Source organism: Desmodus rotundus, chromosome 7 (genome assembly GCF_022682495.2).
Source record: "Desmodus rotundus isolate HL8 chromosome 7, HLdesRot8A.1, whole genome shotgun sequence".
Taxonomy (NCBI): domain Eukaryota; kingdom Metazoa; phylum Chordata; class Mammalia; order Chiroptera; family Phyllostomidae; genus Desmodus; species Desmodus rotundus.
The window spans coordinates 76,084,150-76,105,534 of NC_071393.1; the positions used below are offsets into that span (position 1 = coordinate 76,084,150).

Genomic DNA, 21,385 nt, shown 5'->3' on the forward strand with positions numbered 1-21,385 from the left:
CCTGACCACCTGAGTTCAAATTTTGGTTCAGTATTTACTAATTGCGTGACCCTGAGCATCATACTAACCTATACTTATAGGAGTTAACAGTATCGCCTACTGAATTTATTTTTAACAGTAACCTCCCTCTTCAAACTTCATCTTATAATGGAAAACGATCTTTATCTCCTATAGTTATGCCTTTTTTTTTTTTTAAGATTTTATTTATTTCTAGAGAGAGGGAAGGGAAAGAGAAAGGAAGAGAAACATCAATGTGTGGTTGCCTCTTGCATGCCCCCCACTGAGGACCCAGCCTGCAACACATGCATGTGCCCTGACTGGGAATTGAACCAGCGACCCTTTGGTTCACAGGCCACGCTCAATCCACCACACCAGCCAGGGCCTTTTTCTTCAGTTTTAATTTATCTTTTATTACCACTTCAACTCTATATATTTTCATGTCATTTGTGGATTGTGAATATCCTCAACTTAAATATCTACTTCCTAGACATCCTATACCCAATTGTACTTAGAATTTGTTTCTTTAAATGCTTTTCTTTAGGTCACTCTCTTGCTAAAATTGTGAGTTATCCCAATTACATTTGTAGTCAGAGTTATATTTCTCAGCTTGATATCCAAGTTCCTTATTCTCTAGCCATTTGGTTCTTATCCTTTTTAACTTGGTGTCTGATCAAAGCCTTCCATTTCTGTAGCAGGGGTGTCCATCCTTTTGGTGTCTCTGGGCCACACTGGAAGAAGAAGAGTTGTCTTGGGTCACACATTAAATATGTTGCAACAAGTAATCACAAAAAAATCTCATAATGTTTTAAGTAAATTTACAATTTTATGTTGGGCTGCATTCATAGCCATCCTGAGCCTCATGCGGCCCGTGCCCTGTGGGTTGGACACCCCTGCAAGCTGGCTAAATTCTATTTTAATACCGTACAGATGAAATAAATGGCACCATTTATAGAGTGCTTACTCTGTCATGGGCACTATGCTAAATGCCTTTTTATATGTCTTTTCACCAATCCTAACATACCTGAGAGGTAGGAGGTATTGTCCATATCACAGATGAGAATAAATTGCTCCAATTTATAAAGCTAGTAAATGATAAACTTTGAATTCAAACTAGGATCTTTCTGACTCCAAGGCCTATGATCTTACTCAGTATTCTACGATGACTTCCAACCAGGTTTTGAAAGAATGTAAGTGACTTGGTGGCCGCCAGAATGTGGGTTTCCAGACCACAAGTCACATACTTTGTGAGCTCATATTTAAGTCTGAATACTTGTGTACTATAACTTTGGGCATATTTCTTTAGATAGTTGCTGCCCTCAAGTCGTTCAGTTTAACAAGAGACAGATGGCTACAGAATGTAAGAGGTGTTACTGTAACAGATGGAGGAGCAGTTAATTTGCTTAGACATAGGGAAGGAGCATGTTAGTAAGGGACATTAGTAATTGTTTTAACTGAGCAAACAATGTAAAGGCAGTTAAAGGAGAGACATTTCACTATGGATTTAAGGAGCAGAATAACCTGGTATGACTAGGCAGGCAAATGAGAGTGAAGAAAGGGTATCTGGAAATAAGGCTGCGTCCAAGTTATGAAAGGTAGTAGTCATTGCCTGTCATAGGGGTGGGGATTTTTTAAACTCCAATTTGTAATTAAGTGGCTGGGGACATTTAAGTTTAATTTATAAGTTCTGATTTATTAGATAAGTACTTATAAAATATTTAGAGACAATTGTTCAGTCAGTAGATTCAATAAGGTTAAGCATAAAAGTTTATTAAAAAAAAAACCAATAATGATAAACTGGTACTCCTATTGAGAAACAGAAAATAACATGGGAAAATAGACTCCCCAGACCAGAATTAAAGTCAGAGAGACTCCCTCTACTAGATTAAATACTAGGGTCTTATGATCTCTTGACTTAAAAGATCAAAGTAGGTTTGTAAAACAAGAACTCGATACATGGTAAATAATAGCTCCTTGACTAAGACAAAACTTCAGAAAATGACAGAGTGGCAGCTTTCTAAATGTTCGTGTCAGTAACAGTCTGAAACCGTCTACCTTTGTACCGCTGTATTAAGATTCTCATGACAGGCATGGCTCCACTGCCACACAATGTTTGCCAGCTGCGGGACGGCCTGCAGCACTCATGCAGCTGAACGTGAACCGCTTATTCCGTCAGTTTACTTTATAGAGGGACTGGCCTTTACAGGTTAAAGTTCTCCTGCCTTCTTGTAAAGGATAAACATTTCTTCCAGCCATAAAGTTCATTAAAAATTCTTTATTTAGTATATTCTCTCATTCAGAGAATAAAGTTGATAAACATAGGTTGTTTTAAAGTAACTGCAGTAGTTTTTTGATAATAATTTGATTAGTAGACTTATAAATACAAAAAGAGGAAAAGGATTACCAGAAATAAGACATTATTTCTAACAAAGCTTCAGGAAAATCTTGATTATTAAAATCTTTTGTATCTTACAAATTTTGCATATATGGTTTTAGCTCTCTAAGCCCCCTACCAATAAGGCACCTGCAGTAGTAAAGAATATGCTACTGCAGCCTCGGGGTCCATCTCTTAGTGTTGTCCTGGTGCTTCTCTGACAAAGTACACATTTACTCAAGACAGTCACATACTTTTATATAGACCCTAAATTCAAAGTATAAATATTATAGTTGAACTGATGGCCTGGAATAAAACACAAATCCTTAGATTACCATAGCAGCCTCTCACAAGTTACTTGAATTTCATAAAAATGTGAAATGTCAACAGAGGTGGGATGGCAGCTAATTTTATGAAAGCTCACACATTGAAATTAAACATGAAATTTCAAGCTGTGCTATGGAGCTATTAGCAGGCAGCATCCCCTCCTCACTGTATAAATAGCAACTAGCTACTGGTTTCTTAAAGCCAAACTAATGATGACTTTGAAGATCAACATTGTCCACTGCCCTATCCGTGCCTCAAAAGAGTAAACTTCCCGTTTGTTGATTCCTTTTAACTTATTTCAGATAAGTCCTGGAAAGGAAACAAAATCAAATAAAGCATAATCTCCTGAAGTATCAGCTCCTTACTGCAGATACCCTTGACAACAGTAAGAGCCTTTGAGCCAGTTGCAACAGGTTCCAAATGTCCTGCGAGGATTCCCATGCTCATGGAGATCGTCATGCAAACTTCTTCTTGGTGGCCGTGAACCTCTCCATGTACTAAAAATCATGAAAGAATAATATATGTGGTACTTTGGCATGAGCAAATACTAAACTATTTGTTACTTAGGTTTTCATGTGATTTTGTTTTCATTTAGTTTTTTATTAGATATCGTTCCTTATTTCCTACAAAACCTACCTATTCTTAATGCAAATCTAAAGCATATAGTTTTGGCATCATTTAAATTTTTCTTTAATATTTTAATAGGAAATCTATCAAAAGACAAAGATGCTTTACACCATCTAGAGAAAAAGTCATCTTGGTACAAAAGTATATATCAGTACATCTTAGTATAAGAATTTGGCTGATTCTTAGAACCCACCTCCAAAATGGGGAACAAATCCTGTTGACAAATAGTATTACCTTTGCTGGCTGTGGCTGCAAACATTCATGTGGGTTACTTCACCATTCTCTTCTCTAGAGCAGTGACAAGAAATGCAGAAGTGCATAAATACATACCTTATCATAGCCTTCTAGTTCTCGAAGTTTCTTTATTTCAAAAAGGTTGCCTTCCACAGCGAGCAGGCAGATCTGGGACTCACTGAGGATGCTCTGTGGAAGCATGCTGAGCTCAAGGCAGTTCTCTTCCAGGCGAAGAACTTTAAGACGAGGACAGCAAGATATCTTTACTGAAATCTGAGATATCTATTGAACAACAAAAAATAACAGGAAAATGCATAAGCACCATAACTGTTATTTATTAATAAATTAAAACAAATAATAAAAGCCCTTTACTTGACTATTTGTCCTAGTTCTCCTTTTACCGCCTCCATTTTCTCTCACTACCTACTCATTCCAGAAGCCTCTGTCATCTAGCGTCTGTTACTACTCCTCCACTTTTTTTTTGGGCGGGGGGGGAATGTTTTGAAGGTTCCCAGTGGCTTTTTGGAAAACAACATTTTCTGACTATAAAAGCACTATTTGTTAAAGAAAATGTGAGAATCATGTTTTAAAGTTTAGAAAAGTTACCTGCAATCTACTGCCATAAACATTTTGGTACATTCACTGCCAATCTTTTATGTGCATATATATGTTTGATTTTACTACGTATCCCTTCATTGAAACTCCCTATTGTATCTTAAGTACTGGGTTTTTCTTCCTAAATTTTGAATTATTCCTGATTTTTGGCTTCCCTTCTTGTTCCTATGGTCATCTTTCTAAACTTTTTCCTAGAAAGCTCATCCACTCTTAAAGCCATCATTTCTGTTAAGACCTCAGAATCTGTATCTACATTCAAACTTCTCACCTCTATTCCACTCTTATGTCTCCAATTTTTAGTACATTTCCATTTGCACCATGATAGTCAAGGCAGCATGTGTCTTCTCAATACCACTACTCTGCTGTTAGGTTCTCAAGCTCAGTACCAAGCAATATCAAACTCATTCACCTCTTTTGCCCATTAAATGCTGCAAGTCACCAAGTTATGTTTACTCTGCCTGGTATCATCTCAGACTATCAACTGGGAACTTTTTAGAAATGCAAACTCTCAGCCCCCAGACCTACTGAATCAGAAACACTGAGAGTGGGCCCAGTGATCTCTTTGAACAAGTTCTGGTTATTCTGATGCACACTAAAATCTGAGAATCACTAGTAAAGGCATTGGCATGGGTGAATGTGGAGTGAGCTCTCAACCAATACTAGTTGCTTAATTTTTTTCAAGTCCCCCCGCCCCCCGTCCAAATATTCACAATATTTTTCCAAAAAGCTCAAACAGGAATAGTCACTTAAGGAAAAGATGAGCCTAACATCTTCAAAAACAGACTGAATTTTGTAAATTTAAGGAAACTAATCTGTTCCAATAAAACTTTTTATAATAATTGGAATGCTCTATATCTGTGCTGTCCAATATGGAAGCCATTTGTTACATACGGTTTTTGAGCACTTAAAATAAGGCATGTGGCAACTGAGGAACTAAATTTTTTTTTTTTTAAGATTTCCTTTTTTAGAGAGGGGGGAAGGGAAGGAGAAGGGAGAGAAACATCGATGTGTGAGAGAAACATCTATTGGTTGTCTCTCGCATGCCCCCAACAGGGGACCTGGTCCACAACCCAGGCCTGTGCCTTGATTGGAAACCGAACCAGTGATGCTTTGGTTCACAGGCTTGCACTCAATCCACACCAGCCAGGGCTGAATTTTTAATTTAAGTTAACTTTAATAGCCACATGTAGCTAGGGGCTACTGTATTGGACAATAGATTTAGAAACATAGACACTAGAAAAACTAAAGGCCACCTAGTCTCAGTATATTTACTGTTTCATCTTCTGTGTCTTATGTTTAACTCAAAGATTGTTTCTCCAGTCAGACACATTATAACCAAAGAACTTCCAAAGTAATGGAAACAAATTTCAAATATTACAATTGAAGCTGTCCAACAATGAAAGGAGCTATCTCCAGAAAACCTATCACTGATGGTTTCTCAGCAAAAAAAAGGACAACTGATTACCTCTAATGTCCAACTCAGAGAACCTATGAGTGTAAGTCTCTTTTCCACTCTACCTTCCTGACACAGCTCCTTGCTAGGTGACTAGAGGCATGTTTAAGGAGTATCTGAAGATTTGTGAGAGAGTAACTTGAAATTATCACCCATTAACCATCCCACCCTCCAAAAATCACCTACACTACTAACACAACCAGTGTCTCAACTACTTCCATGGGACTTTGGGTTTTGAAATTAGTCCAGCCCATAGAATATACCTCTCATCTAGCTTCTGATGCCCACCTCTGTGATTACAGTTTAGAGAAAAACCAGTTATTCAGGAGACTGTAAATATATATAAAGAAAAAAACCCTTAAGCTCTAGACCTGATTCTGGTTGAGGTTAAGTTCGATGACCTGCAGCTCCCCCACTATGTCAGGTATGCTCCGAATCTGGTTCTTGGAGAGGTCCACCACATCCAGGTGCCGTAGGCTACAAAGTTGGGGTGGCAGCGCTCGTAGCTGGTTCCCAGAGAGGCTCAGGGTCTTGAGGGCAGACAGTTGCCCAAAGGTAGAGGGCAGTTCTCTCAAGTGATTGTTGTTTAAGCTTAGTGTCTCTAGTTTTTTCAGATTGTGTAACTCATCAGGGAGAACATCTGGCAAAGACAAAAACAAAAACAAAAACAAAAAAACCCCAGAAACCTGAATCTGATACAGCTGAAAAATAACTTAGATGAAGCTTAGATGAGGTTTATAAAAACAATACGGCAGCCTACTATGCTTCTTGTTAATATACACAGAATTACCACATGTTATGCCATTTTTTTACATATTGCATTTTTACCAACAGTCTTCAGAAGGTGAAAGGGCCATCAAAATGCAGGAAAGCATTTATGTGTACAGGAACCTCTGCACAATCTGACAGCAATTTTGTAGGATTTGGAAAGTCCTCCCCTTCCATTCCGCCCCACCCCGTCCAAATTATCCCATTACCAATCATCATATCACCAGAGAAGGCTTGTAGGTCTAATTACAAAGGAGAAAATTTCAAGGACTCTGATATTCTCCCGCGTTTTGAGCAATCTGAAGTTTCATAACAACAAAAATCAGTTTGTAAGAGAACACCACCCTTCTTAACAGCTCATCAGTAGCAAAGCTTCCCAGACGCAAAAGCCATACTCAGTTTGTTGTTGTTCAAGGAGAGGCTCCTCAGCAGAGTGAACTTCCCTATAATCATGGGCGGTAGGCTCTCTATCTTGTTGTTGGATAAGTCGATGGTCCTGAGATTGCTCGTCAGCTTCTGCAACTCTGAAGGGAACTGGAGAAAGGGGATCACAGCGCAGAAAATCCCTCACCGATTAACTTCACAGCCCCCGCCACCCCTCTCCCATTAAATTCCTTGGTCGGGTCCCTCCCAGTCTCACCTCAGTCAGTCCGCGGTCCTTAAGCTGAAAGACACCCGTTTTTTGCGCGGTTTCCACATGAGCGCGGAGGGCACTGTTTCCCATCCTAGCGCTGCGGCTCAGGTCCCTGCGGAAAAGTAAGTGCAGCTGTCACCGCTCGGTTCAGGCACGCAGCCACCCAGACGGCCTCCCGGCTGGGTATCAAGCCCCAGCCGTCACCTCCTGCAGATCCCTGGGTCTTGTAGGACAGCTCAAGAGTGGCGAGGGAGAAAGGGAAGAACAGACAACCCGAGCACCAGGCCCTGTCTGTTCAGCTGGTGTTCCGAGACTAGACGCCGCTAGGGGCCAATGCAGGATCAGGGGACCCCGGACTCGCCCCCCGCCCCTCAGCTCAACTGGCTCCGAAGAGGAAGACCCGGGACGCTCGCTCGCCAGGGATGCGCTTCCCGGGCTTCCGCCCGAGCGGGAACGCCCCGTGACGTCATCGAACCGCGCGGCGCGTTTGCTGGGCGTTCCGCTAATTCTGAACGCCGCCGGGGAGGTGGGTGTCAGCCATGGCTGCGGCGAGCCCTTGGGACGCGGCGTCCGCACCAAATGCTGCTGGGCTACTGCTGGGCCATTTCGTAGCTTCGGGGATAGTCACTCAGGTACGTGGGAGGCGATGGCGTCATTAAGGGGGTGCTCACGGTGGTGACAGGGCGACAGTGAAGTGGTGGTACTGGCTGGGGGCTGTCCTGGAGTGGAAGCAGATGGAGCCCCTTCCCGGCAACAGCAGATACCGTTCTGCCGCGGGTTCTGCGAAAGTGGGGCTCTGAGTAGATGGTGACTGCAGTAGGCGATGTCTGCAGGCGAGTTATCCCAGGTCAGTTCGTGGGATATAATGAAGACCGGTGTTTCTCCCCGTTTTGTTTTTGTTTTTGTTTTTTTCTTTAATTCAGTGGTAGATACCTTCTCTAGAGTGTAATGGGTGATGCGTTGGGAAAACGGCCAGGTGACTAAAACACAGGTTCCCAAACAACGCTCGTTTGTGTGAGGTATTGAAGCATATAAGGTGGGTCAAAGTAAGTTTATAGTTGTGAATAGGCGAAGCACAGTTTATTCTTGTACTGTCACTTATTGTTACATTATTTTCCATACTAACAACTGTAAACCTACTTTTGCCGAAACCTGTATTTGGGGGCGGGAGGCCTTGGGTACAGGAGAGCGCTAGGGAAGCGCGCATCCTTAAAAGGCCCTCAAAGAAAGTATTGGTGAAAAAGACCCGAAAGATCTTGAAATATGAATGGAGGAAGGGATTAATTCTGAGGAGAGATGAGAGAGATCAGCCTATGGAATGGAAGTTTTAAGTTGGACAAGAAGAGCATGTTCATAGGCAAAGGGAAAAAGCCAGTAGTAGAAGGAGAAATTGAAGATGTGAGGGAATAATAGAATACAACTGGCAAAAGTGACAGGGGAATTAGGAAAGGGGAACTGAGGGAAATAAGACATTTTGAGATAATGAGAACGTTGAGGAATATCACTAAAAAAGGAAACTGAGAAAAATAGAAAGGTAAGGTCACCTGCAGAGACTAGCAGTATACACGTGATGGGAGATTTTTGGAAAATATACAACTTTTTATACTTAGAAGTCATTGGAGAATTCTACCACCCTAACAGTAAAATTGAAGAAACTAAGGCCTAAGGAGACCAAGAAATTTGCCCAAGGTCACTTAACTAGTGAAGTAGGATTAGAGACCAGAGCTCTCCCTTCCCTGACATACAGGCCATTCCTTAAATGCACAGCATCATCCCATGTACGTTAAAAATGAAGAGTGATGCTTAAAACTGATGTGATACAGCTCTTCTAGAAAATGTAGCTTGTTTGAGCTTTGTTCTGTTTCATTGGAGAATGATTTAGTGAAAGAAAGGTAGGGTTTAGTGTAGGATAATATGGGGTATTTGCTTTCTTCTATGCCATAGTGGCCTTACATTCTAGATAATTTTCAGGCAAGCTTGAGTGAGTTGTGGCAACTTGATCAAAGCTCCTTCTACTGGTAATGGAGAAGAGAAGGATCTGGACCTACAAAAGACACAGAATCTATTATATGTTGGGGCTAAGTCACAATCCTCAAATAGTTAGAATTTCTGTTTACTAGAGGAATCTGGCTGCTCTTTCACTCCCCTCTCCTTTTTGGCTCTCCCTTTCTTGAACACTTTTACTTCCCCTCTGGTTTCTATCACAAGTAGTTGGTTAAGCTTCGGGCCCTGTTGTTGAATCCAACAGTTTACCAGTTTGCAAATGTGTAATTAAGATTAGTGTATACATTTGAAGAGACAGAAAGATACCAGAGAGAGAGTAGGTTACAATGAGAACTGGGAAATGTTTTAGTTTCACTTACCTTCCACAAAAGAGAACAGAAAGAAAAGTAAAAGAGGCTGTGATGGTAGTGTGGTCGATTAGATGTTCTCACTTCAGCCCTGACACACATTGGTAGTGTGAAGTTAGACTAACATTTAACCTTCCCAATTTTCAATTTTGTCTTCAGTAAAATAGCTGTGCTATCTCAGTGAGTGGTATAACTATCTGTTCAGTCACCTGAAGCAGGATCCTTGGAGTCAGTACGTATTAACCTGACTTTATCCCTCGCTACCCGTATCAACTAGGACCTACCAATTCCATCTTCCCAGGGATTCATTTCTTTGCTTTCTTTCCTTTTTAACTGCTACTAACCTATTCCATATTCTCATCTTCTCACCTGGAATACTATAGCAGACACTTGCCTAAAATATCCAATGTTCATTCCGCCCCTCCACTAAATTTTTTTGATTGGTTTTTGTTTTATATTGGCTAGTTACCAGAGTGTTTTATTGTAGTAAAATACACATAACATAAAACTTACCATTTTAACTCTCTTAAAGTGTAAATTCAGTGGTATGAATTACAGTCACAATGCTGTGAAACTATTTTCAAAACCTTTTTATCATTCACAATGGAAATCCCATACTCATTCAGCAGTCATTCCCCATTCTTTCTTTCCCCAGCCCCATTAGTTTTATTTTTCATACCACCCCCACTTAAATTTCTATAATATGTATTGTATATGATCATGCTACTTCTTTACCAGAAGAATTTCAATTTCTATCATTTCCGCATTATGAGTGCTTATCATAGTTATCAAAGATCTTTCATTATTATTGCAGGAAACTATGTTTCCAGATTAATCTACCCCTTCTTACATATATGTTAGTATTAACACAGTTATCAAGCATTTATAATGTTAAGTTTTTTTCTATCTAGAATACTTTTTCCTTTCCATTGTCATGAGCTTGTTAATGGCAGAGAGCTCATTTATTCATTCTTGATTCATCCATTTTCAATGTCAGTAGATGCCTGTAAAATTGATTATTATTAGTCAGCAGACTCTTGCTATGAGGGGCCAGAGAGTAAGTATTTGAGGCTTTCGGTCCATATAGTTGCAACCAGGCTGTTGTAATGTGAAAGCAGCCAGAGATAATAAATGAGAGAAGTTGAGTTCCAATAAAACTTTATTTTGGGACTCTAAAATTTAAAGTCCATAAAATTTTCATGTGTCACAAAATAATTAATTTTCTTTTTTTTTAAGATTTTATTATTTATTTATGGAGAGAGGGGAAGGGAGGGAGAAAGAGAAGGAGAGAAACATCATGTGAATGAGAAACATCGATCGGTTGATGCTCATATGTTCCCCGACTGCGACCAAACCTGCACTCCAGGCATGTGCCCCAACTGGGAATTGAACTGGCAACCTTTTGCTTTGGGGGATGTTGTCCAACCATCTGGGCCACACTGGTTGGGACTGTTTTTCATATTTTTAAAATATTTCAGCAAATGATTCATGATAGGGGAGGTTTTAAAAACAAGAAATATACATTACTACTGTTGTATTCTGTATTCCATTTTTCAGGGACAGTGATGGATGTAATTAATATATCCTTATATTTTAGACCCATGGGCATGATTTTCCAATGCACATGGAGACTTTTTGTGACATTCTGCTGCTTTTTCTGTTTATTTTCCAATAGGAGATGTTAAATATATCTAAGAAATCAGCTCCTTGCTTTGTGAACTTCTCCAGGCTTCAGCATATCACAAATATGCAAGCTGAAATCAATGAGGTAATTATGTTGAACTTTATACTTTCTACTTCTAGTACAGGAAAAAATCTTAATTGGTTCCAACAGCAATTCTCTTGCACTTAGCACAGTGTCTAGCGCGTAGCTGGGAAGGTGTTTACTTGGAGTAATGTAGTTGCACGATAGTAGTATTACAGTAGTTGGTAGTAGTAGCAGTAGCGGCAACATAAAAAGCTTCAGTAAATCCTGTAGGCTCTCATAACAAATCATCCTCTGATTCCCCTTAAATATTTCTGGTTTGAAGCCCATCCATTTTTATCAGAGACTATCCTTTACATTAGGCTACTGATTTCTGAGTGAGCTAAGTATTATTTTTGCTTCTGATGCAGAAAAACCTAGAAATTGAACTTCTAAAACTAGAAAAAGATACAGCAGACATTGTTCATCCTTCCTTTTTAGGTAAGTGGTTTGGTTAAATGGGTGGGTAATCATTGGAATTTCAACTTTTTCTTGAATTACCTTAAATAAACACCAGGCATTATAATATACCATTATTTGTCCAGGTATTGCCACGAAGCTAACAAAGTTTACTATTAATGTGTTCAAACAAAAGTCCTGTTGGCTTGATTAGTGCAAATTATATAAAAAGTGACCAGCGTAGGAGCTCCTTTAGATCAGGAGAGCTTAAAAGAAAAAAAATAAAAGACTGAACAACTTTTCAGATTAAAGACAACTAAAGGGACATGACAGCTAAAGCACAGTGTGGTCATAAGATTTAATACTTGATTAGAAAAAAATTTTGCTACAAAGGATATTATTACGATCCTTGGTGGTATTTGAACATGGCCTGTATTAAATATTGGTAGTATTGTGCCAATGTTAAATTTTCTGAATTTGATACTTGTAGTTATGTAAGAGAATGTTCCTATTCTTGGGAAACACATGCTGGCATTTTAGGAGGGAAAGGTCATGATACCTGCAACTTACTCTCAAATGGGTCAGCCAGAATGTATGTAAGGGTGTGGAGACAAAGAGGAAAAAAGAGACAATGTAGCCAAGTATTAACAGTTAGTGAGTCTAGGCGAAATGTGTATGGGAGTTCAGTAAACTACTCTTGAAACTTTTCTGTAAGTTTGAAATTTTTTCAGCATAAAAATTTAAAAGAAGAGGCAGCTACTAACTGAATTCTGGAGAAAATATTGAAATAATCAGAAGTGAGACAAAGTTTGTTTTTAATGTTTATGTAGAATATTATAGGGAGAGGTAGGAAAAGGGACTTTATTTACAGCTCTGGCTATAAAAACTGAACTAGGAGTAGAGTTGAAAAACAAAGAATTTAGCAGTGGGTTTGGTTGCCAGTAGGAAAAGTAAGAAAAGAAAACGAAGTTGGTATTGGGTATTAGGAATAGCAAAGGGGAGATATTTAGGAGGGAAATGATGGGATAATTTTTGACATTGGTAGTATCAAACCAAAGCAAAGGAGAACTTACTAGTGATTTCAAAATTTGTCCTATTGCTAACTATAATTATTGTTTCTGGTTTGTGTAGCTCAGAAGTGTCAGACTCTGCAAAGCATGAATAACCATTTGGAAGCCGTGCTAAAAGAGAAGAGGTCCCTCAGGCAAAGACTGTTGAAACCCATGTGCCAGGAACACCTGCCTATTGAAGCTAGTTATCACAGGTTAGACTAAAATAGACATTAACAGTTTCACATGTTTTCTGAAGATAGTTTAGACTAGTCTTCATTTCATAGCATAGTTCATTACGTAATATATTAGTGATTGTCTCTATTAACATTATTATTAATACTGATACATTAAACCAGAAGAAAATCCTTTGCTCTGGTGAAAAGAAAGGCATTTCTTTTGCCCATAGTGCTTTGGAAGTTATAAATAATGATTTTAATGAAAGAAATTAGATCCATAACAGAGTAAATTCAGTAAAAATCACTTTTATTACGTATGGACTGTTTCCTGTGAAGTAAATCTATTGTTGCATTCATGTTGCCTATATAAGGTGGGGTAACACCATGTGAGTATGTGCAACAGAGCTTATTCTTGTATTATTATTTATTAATTATTGTATAATTTTCCATATGAACAACTGTGTATAAAAATTCTGTTGGGGGAGTTTAAACAGGGACAGACGAAAACAATGTCAACTACAGGAGGAAAAAAACTGAGTTCTGGTCTCACCTCTATTGTTTATCTGCCTCAAAGACTTGGGCATGTGGTTTAAACTTGCCTCAGTTTCCCAATACGTAGATGCTTTTTATTGCTCTTGTCCTCATAGGAATATTCCAAGTACCAAATTGAAGATGTAAGTTATTAGTGATAATAAAATAAAGAAGCAAGCATCTGGGAATCTGATTGCTAACCTTCTCCACCAGTGCCTCACTAGCTGACCCTGAGCAAATCAGTATATTCTCTTAAGTGTCAAATTTTTTTTTTATCATTTTGTAATATAATAGTCCCATGTAATATACAAGTCCCATTCTTGTAGTTATATTCAGTATCTATTCTGTACAGTAAAATACCATTAGTGTATATTTTATATGTGTAAAATATATAATATATATTATACATTGTATATTGTATATATTATTAATTTATATATATAGATCTCAGAAGAGCTAAGTAATGATTTTAAAGCATTTTGCAAATGCAAAGATTCCACGTAGTTTTATCTGGAGGCTATTTCAGTGAAGTGCATCCTTATTGTCTTCACATCCTTATTGTCTTTATCCTTACTATCTTCACTCTTCATCAAGAATGACTAGTTTGAAATGGAATGAGGTTTTACCTCAGGAAATTCCTTTATTTATATGAGAAAATTATTGTCTAACATTAGGTTGGATTTCAGATATAATAGTGTTGTCTCTTTTAGTTTTTCTGTTTGACAAGTTAACTCCTATAACTGAAAGAGAAGGACCTTTTTTTATCACTGATATTTCCATGAATGCAGAAAGATTATTATCAACTTATTAGGTTGATTGTAATTCTCTTATCTCATTTTGAAAATCCTAATTAAAAAGGGAAAGGGAACCCTGGCCAGATGGCTCAGGTATTTGGAGCCTAGTCTCATGTACCAAAAGATTGCAGGTTTGATTCCCAGTCAGGGTGTATATACATATACGTAGGTTGCAGTTTTGGTCCCTAGTCAGGGTACATACAGGAGGCAACTAATCAATGTTTCTCCCTCACATCCATGTTTTTCTCTGTCTCTCCCCCACCCATCCCTCTCTCTAAAAATCAATGAAACCTATCCTTGGGTGAGAATTTTTAAAAAAATTTTAAAGATTTTACTTACTTACTTATATATTTTTTAGAGGGGAAGGGAGGGAGAAAGAGAGGGAGAGAAACATCAGTGTGTGGTTGCCTCTTGTGTGCCCCCTATCAGGGGCCTGGCCCGCAACCAGGCATGTGCCCTGACTGGGAATCAAACCAGCAACCCTTTGGTTTGCAGGCTGGCACTCAATCTACTGAATCACACCAGCTAGGGCTAAAAAAATTTTTTGAAATAAAAAGGGAAATAGAGAACACAAAATAACTACACTTAAAAAATAATTGGCTGTTTTTCTTCCTCTTTCAGTTACTTGGTACATTTGCTGCAATTGGCAGTGACTTTCATTGAGAGGTTAGAAACTCATCTTGAAACAATTAGAAATATTCCTCACTTAGGTGAAAATGTAAAGAAAATGGTGAGTATTAACAATAGCTTTACGTACTTCATCAACTCCTTTCGCATTACTTTTAGCTGTCCTTAGTTCTTTTATGCTGGGATCTCAAATGTGTGGCAAATTCGTTTAACTTTTTGATGGCTAATATGAGCAAATTATTTTTTTAAATCAAGATGCTGTTTCTTTTTTATATTATTTTTCTTTGTCATTTTACATTCTTTTATTCCACTACTTAATAAATATGTTGCCTTCATTGTGCAAGGTATCATGAGAGATAAACAAATATGAATAATCCCTGCCCTTAGATTCTCAAGGTTTGGTGAGAGAGCTATAGGATATTTTCTACTTTATAGTCGGCCATTCTATAGGCTCCTTGGACAAGAATACAAGAACTCCTATATTTGCACAGTGAATGCAGCAGAGAATTTTAAAGAAGATGCTGTCTATTAAACATTTCAGAAAAGGGAGGAATTAGTTCCACTTTAGGGAGATTTGGAATAGGATGGGGGGTAAGAAACTTCAAGAAGATTTTATATAGGAGATAGTAGTGAGCTGAATCTTGAATCAGTGAGATTTGGACATCCTTCAGAAAGAATAGTTCAGCTGAAAGCAGCAGTGTGAGGAAAGATATGAAAGTTAGCACAAGTAGTTTGGGGGGAGAGCTGTGCTGCACTTTGGGTGATGCTTCAAGGTGTTGAGAGGGAGATTACCAGTAACTCAGGGTTACTTTATGGAATACCTTGAAAACTAGGCTAAGAAGTTGAGACTTTACTGTCTGAGTACTGGGGAACCATTGAATTTTGTTTTGTTTTGTTTTGTTAGAGAAAGGCAAAGAGGAATGAGTTGGTCAGAACTGTACTTTAGTCATGGAGAAAATATTGGGTAGAGTAGATTGAGCCTTGCCACTCAGTGTGGGCAGAATCAATGTAAGCATCACCTGGAAGCTTGTTAGAAATGCAGAATTGCAGATTTCATTCACCTTAGACCTTCAGAATCTGAATCTACATTTTAACAACTTCCTCCGGTGATTCCTACGCACTTTAAAGTTTGATAAGCTAGCTGTGTGTTAGAGGACTAAGCAGAGGAACCAAAGGCAAAGAAACTTGGAGAATAAATATATTTATTCAGATAAAAGATTTAAAGCATAGGAATGCAAAAGATTGTGTAGGTTTTTAGATCTTGAAGGTCAGATTTCTGGAATATGGCTACTATTTGGACCAGAAACATGTCCAAGGTAATGAAGTTTCTAGCCTTGCTGACCTGAGGGTGAGTAGGAGCAAAAGATTAAAGAAAGTGAGTTTATTTTTTGATGTCTTGCACAGATAGTAAATGTTCAATCATTGTTTGTTGAACTGCAGTTAAACTGAGTTTGAGATATTGAATGTACATCCAGATGGAGATTTCCAATAGACTGAAATGTGGGACTGAATTTTAGGAAGGAGATTAGATTTGACATTGTAGATTGAGGGTCATCTGCATTGAGGTGATAATTGAAGACAAAGGAGAGGTGAACTCTCAAAGAAAAAGCATGTCTGTAAAAAGTGGGAGAGCAATTTTAAGGCACCTTTGTATTTAGGGGTTTGGAAAAGATCAGGTGTTAACTTTTGGTATCATAACCATTTCTGATACAATAATGGTGTATTAATGATAGGCATAATTTCTCTCCTATTTTCCCTTTCTTTTAAATGTTACAGAGCAAGGCTTTAGCTGAGATGGATATTTTGGTGAGTAAGACAGAAGAACTGGCAGAGAATATACTCAAGTGGCGAGAACAACAAAAGGAAGTTTCCTCTTGTATCCCCAAAATATTAGCTGAAGAAAATTTTCCTCACCAACAAGATGCTACAACTCCTCCTTTACCTCTTACTTCTAAAGTTAATGTCCAAAATGTCAATGCCAAATGATTCAACTGATTCAATTAAGCAAAAATGACTTATTTTGTGTATAGTCTTGTTAAGTCCATTTCTAGCCAATGATAATATGGGTATTTGTAGGCTTTGCCGCTAGCAGTACTAAAAGAGCCCTCTCAATACTGAAGTACTAAAATTCCCAGTTCATTAAGACCAAACAAAATTTACTTTTTTAAAAATCCTCACCCATGGATATATTTATTCAGAGAGAGAGAGAAATACCAGCGTGAGAGAGAAACATCAACCTGGTGCCTCATGTGTGCACCCCAGCTGGGGATCGGACCCGCAGCCTTTGAGCATACAGGACAGCCCTCCAACCAGCCGGGCCACCTGACTAAGGCTACTTTGTTTTTCATATATTTTTATTCCACTTTTCAATAAAACTTAGGAAGATCAAGTATAATTATGACAATTTATTAACAAAAGTATCTCTATATCTCAAGCAGCAGACTCTACATCTTTTTTTTTTAAATGCTTGTTTCTGAATTAGAAGAGTCTTCTTGAATCTGAAAGAATGTTGATTATTCCTGTGAGATTGTCATTAAATGTGCAAAGAAGAGTAACATCTTTTAAAGGGCTTGCTTGCAAGGTGGGTCCTTTGCTGGTATCTGGGAACTTAAATTTCAGGAGGCTTCCTCCAGTCTCACTGGTTAGAGTTCTCTGATGAAGCTGTTTGTACAGTGTGGTTTTTGCTGAATACCTGCCTTTCTTCCGGGAGTCTAGATTTTGGTCCATGCTAGGTAGAAGGTACCTATGTCACTGGCATACAAAAATAACCCTGGATATGGCATCTCTTTCATGGTAGACATTCCACACGTCACAATTCAAGTGCTGAGGGACTTAAGCACTTCCTGTGTGACTTCAGTGGCAGAGGACTCTGGAAGCTATGCCTGGTTTGTCCCATGCGCCTTTTCCCTTTGCTCTTTCACATTTATGTTTTTACTGTAATTAATCATAGCCATGAATACAGTGACATGCTGAGTCCTGTGAGTCCTCCAAGCATGTCATCAAACCTGAGTGGAGTGAGTCTTGGCGACACTGAGCAATCCCCGAGGGTGGTCACTGGCAGCCTTAGGAATAGGCAAAGAAAAAGGCACGTTATGGAAGAACTTTTAGATGTTTACCTTATAAAATGCTCAGATATTTTACCTATAAGATTATTGTGCATATAAAAGGAAGTCATATGCTAAAACTTACTAATACTACGCCTCAGAATGTATTCATTTGTATCAGTAGTATTACTACCTCCTGGCTTATTTTCAAACTTGAGGTTCTCTTTTGCTTTAAAATGTGTGCATCAGTATTTTTTTCAGGTTTTTTTCTTTTTTTTATCCTCACCCAAGGACATTTTTTTCATCGCTTTTAGAGAGAGGAAAGGGGAGAGAGAAACATCGATCGGTTGCCTCCTGTATACACCCAGACCGAGGATCAAACCTAAAACCCAGGTATGTGCCCTGGCTGGGAATTGAACCTGCAACCTTTTGGTTACAGGTTGACGCTCCAACCAACTGAGCCACACTGATTGGGGCACATCAATATTTCTATACTGTTGTATTGTCTGTATCACGGGGGTTCACTGGTCCTTGCATTCATCACACTCAACACAAGAAGACCTCAACACAGTGGATGAGTAAAGTAGTTATTCATAAGGAAACAGGATCATTACCAAAAAATACCCTACAAAAACAACTAGGGATATTTTGAAGCCTATTTTGCTGACTTTTGCAAATGAGTTATAGAACAGTGGTCATACATGTTAAACATTGCCTAACATTTAAACAAACACTTCAGTTGTATTTCATCAGAAACCTGTTCATGTCTAGCCTTGGTTTCAAACATATTACTATGCTGTTTCTTCATGTGGTTTCCTATAATAGTTTATATATTGGGTGGGGCAAAAGTAGATTTATAGGTGATCAGATGGAAAAAATATAACAAACTTTCACAACTGTAAACCTACTTTTGTCCCACACTGTATATAAACATACTTAATAAGGGTGATATATGTAATGTCTTTTTCAAAATAAAAAATCTTAATTTCTAACTAATATGTTGTGGTCTTTGTCTGAATTCTATGTGATAGATTCTCTGTTTAACTTAACAGTTGAACTATAGGCACACAGGCAATCTGACTCAAAAAAGCTTGAAGTAAGTTGCACCTGAGGGTTACTTCAAAGAGAAAAGCTAATTTAGTATTATGCTAAGAGTCCATAAGTGCTGATCAATTTGGAATTCAGCTTTTAGCTACATGGGATACTAAAAACAAAAAAGTGGCTCTGGAATGTCTTTCTACTTACACGGGCAGCGTGTGAAATTTGTGAATTCAGTTCCAACATACTAATGATGCCACATTGTGAAGACTATTCTGGAGGAGTTGAGATGCTGCCTGGTCTTTCTAACATTTTTTGTATTTTACTCCTGATCTATGACTGCCAGACTAACTCCATTATCCTCTCAAATCTTTAAAAAAGTCAGGAAAATAGTGTGAGGACTAGGAAAATCCAAATGGATTTTTGACATACAAAATATAACAGTGTTGAGATAATAAAACTAATTAATGTATTGTGGAATTTCCTGAGATGTCTAAAACAAATGAATTTATTTTTTTAAAGATTTATTTCTAGAGAGAGGGGAAGGGAGGGAGAAAAAGGGATAGAAACAGATGTGGGAGAAATACATCAGTTGTTTGCCTCTTGCACACCCCAAACTGGGGACCTGGCCCACAACCCAGGCATGTGCTGTGACTGAGAATCGAACCAGTAATCCTTTGGTTTGCAGGCTGGCACTTAATCCATTGAGCCACACCAGTCAGGGGTATTTTTTTAAATATATTTTATTGGTTATGCTATTACAGTTGTCCCAATTTTTTTTTCCCTTTGCCCCCCTCTGCCTGGTACCCCTCTTCCAACCAGCAATCCCCACACCCTTAGTTCATGTCCATGGGTTGTGTGCACAAGTTCTTTGGCTTCTCCATTTCCTGTACTATTCTTAACATCACCTTATCTATTTTGTACCTACCACTTATGCTTCTTGATCCCTGTACCATTTCCCCCTTTCTCCCCCTTCCCCCTCCGAGTTAATAACCCTCCAAATGGTCCCATATCTATGAATCTGTTCCTGTTCTAGTTTGCTTAGTTTTTATTTTTTAGATTCAGTTGTTGATAGTTGTTTGTTGTCATTTTAATGTTGATAGTTTTGATCTTGTTCTTAAATAAGTCCCTTTAACATGTCATGTGATAATGGCTTTATGAGAATGATGAATCCCTTTAGCTTTACCTTGTCTGGGAAGCACTTTATCTGCCCTTCCATTCTAAATGATAGCTTTGCTGGATAGAGTAATGGTTGTAGGTCCTGGCTTCTCATGACTTCAAATACTTCATGCCAGCCCCTTCTTGCCTGCAACATTTCTTTTGAAAAATCATCTGACAGCCGTATGGGAACTCCTTTGTAGGTAACTCTGCTTTTCTCTTGCTGCTTGTAAGATTCTGTCTTTGACCCTTGGCATTTTAATTATGATATGTCTTGGTGTGGTCCTCTTTAGGTCCAATTTGATGGGATTCTCTGTGCTTGGATGTGCATGTGTATTTCCTTCACCAAATTAGGGAAGTATTCTTTCCTTATTTGTTCAAATAGATTTCCAATTTCTTGCGCTTCCTCTTCTTCTGGCACCCTCAAGGGGTGAATGTTGGACCTCTTACAGTTGTCCCAGAGGCTGCTTATACTACCCTCATTTTTTTGGCGGGGGGGATTCTTTTTTCTTTTTGTTTTTCTGATTTGTTGTATTTTTGCTTCCTTATGGTCCAAATCATTGATTTGATTCTCGGCTTCATTTACTCTACCGTTTCCCTGTAAATTGTTTTTTTATTTCAATTAGTGAATCCTTTGTTTCTGACTAGATCTTTTTTATGCTGCTGAGGTCCTCAGTAAGTTCCTTGAGCTTCCTTATAACCAGTGTTTTGAACTCTGCATCTGATAGATTGCTTACCTCCATTTCATTTAGCTCTTTTTCTGGAGTTTTGATCTGTTCCTTCATTTCGACCATATATATTTGTCTCCTCATTTTGGCAGCCTCCCTGTGTTTATTCCTATGTTAGGTAGAGCTGCTTTGACTCCTTGTCTTGGTAGTGTGCCCTAATGTAGTAGGTGTCCTGTAAGGTCCAGGGCACAGCCTCTCCTATCACCCAAACTGGGTATTTGAGGTGCACCCTTTGTGTGGGTTGAGTACACCCTCTTCTTGTAGTTGAGCCCCGATTGCTGTTGGCAGTTCACTGGAAGGGATTACCCAGGCCAATCAGCTGCAAGTATTGGCTGTGACCACTGACCACCAATCTCCACTCCGTGGAAGATCAGCTGTGCCTGGGCAGGGTGAGTGGTGCTCTGACATCATCTGTAGCTGTCCACTGGGTGCACTGGCCCTCGGGTTTCCTGGGTGATGCAGGCCAAGGTCAGCACCCCCAACTGTGTTTTGCCCAGGCCTGCCCTTCCTGAGCTATATAGCAATCTGAGATGGCTGCTACTTTTGCTGGGCTTGGAGATTCCCAGGTGAAACCCAGCTGTGAAACTAATGTGGCTGCCCTGGAGCTCACTGAGGCCAGCTGTTTGATAGGATTTAGATAGGATTTGCTTGTTTGATAGGATTTAGAAAGCTGTGAAGCATGAGCCAAGACCAGTTATTCATAAGGAAAAGCAG

At 38.8% G+C, this 21,385-nt stretch overlaps 2 protein-coding genes across 4 annotated transcripts; one reads left to right on the plus strand and one right to left on the minus strand.

Annotated features, from left to right (window-relative positions):
- Window positions 1–1,807: 1,807 nt before the first annotated feature.
- LRRC57 (leucine rich repeat containing 57) lies at window positions 1,808–7,405 on the minus strand. 2 transcript variants are annotated; one of them, XM_024568248.4, is made up of 6 exons: window positions 7,234–7,405; window positions 7,036–7,141; window positions 6,791–6,929; window positions 5,999–6,267; window positions 3,656–3,841; window positions 1,808–3,195 (listed from the first exon to the last, which is right to left on the minus strand). In XM_024568248.4, the coding sequence occupies exons 2-6, from the start codon at window positions 7,117–7,119 to the stop codon at window positions 3,154–3,156; spliced, it is 720 nt and encodes a 239-aa protein (XP_024424016.2). In that variant the 5' UTR covers window positions 7,120–7,141; window positions 7,234–7,405; the 3' UTR covers window positions 1,808–3,153. The 2 variants fall into 2 exon arrangements, with proteins under 2 accessions (XP_024424016.2, XP_053783774.1); XM_053927799.2 differs by lacking the exon at window positions 7,234–7,405 and having other exon boundaries at window positions 7,036–7,147.
- A 105-nt stretch (window positions 7,406–7,510) lies between these two features.
- On the plus strand, window positions 7,511–18,743 carry HAUS2 (HAUS augmin like complex subunit 2). 2 transcript variants are annotated; one of them, XM_024568292.3, is made up of 6 exons: window positions 7,511–7,661; window positions 11,056–11,148; window positions 11,496–11,565; window positions 12,655–12,787; window positions 14,698–14,806; window positions 16,480–18,743. In XM_024568292.3, the coding sequence occupies exons 1-6, from the start codon at window positions 7,569–7,571 to the stop codon at window positions 16,687–16,689; spliced, it is 708 nt and encodes a 235-aa protein (XP_024424060.2). In that variant the 5' UTR covers window positions 7,511–7,568; the 3' UTR covers window positions 16,690–18,743. The 2 variants fall into 2 exon arrangements, with proteins under 2 accessions (XP_024424060.2, XP_045057583.2); XM_045201648.2 differs by lacking the exon at window positions 11,496–11,565 and having other exon boundaries at window positions 7,641–7,661.
- The last annotated feature ends 2,642 nt before the right edge of the window (window positions 18,744–21,385 follow it).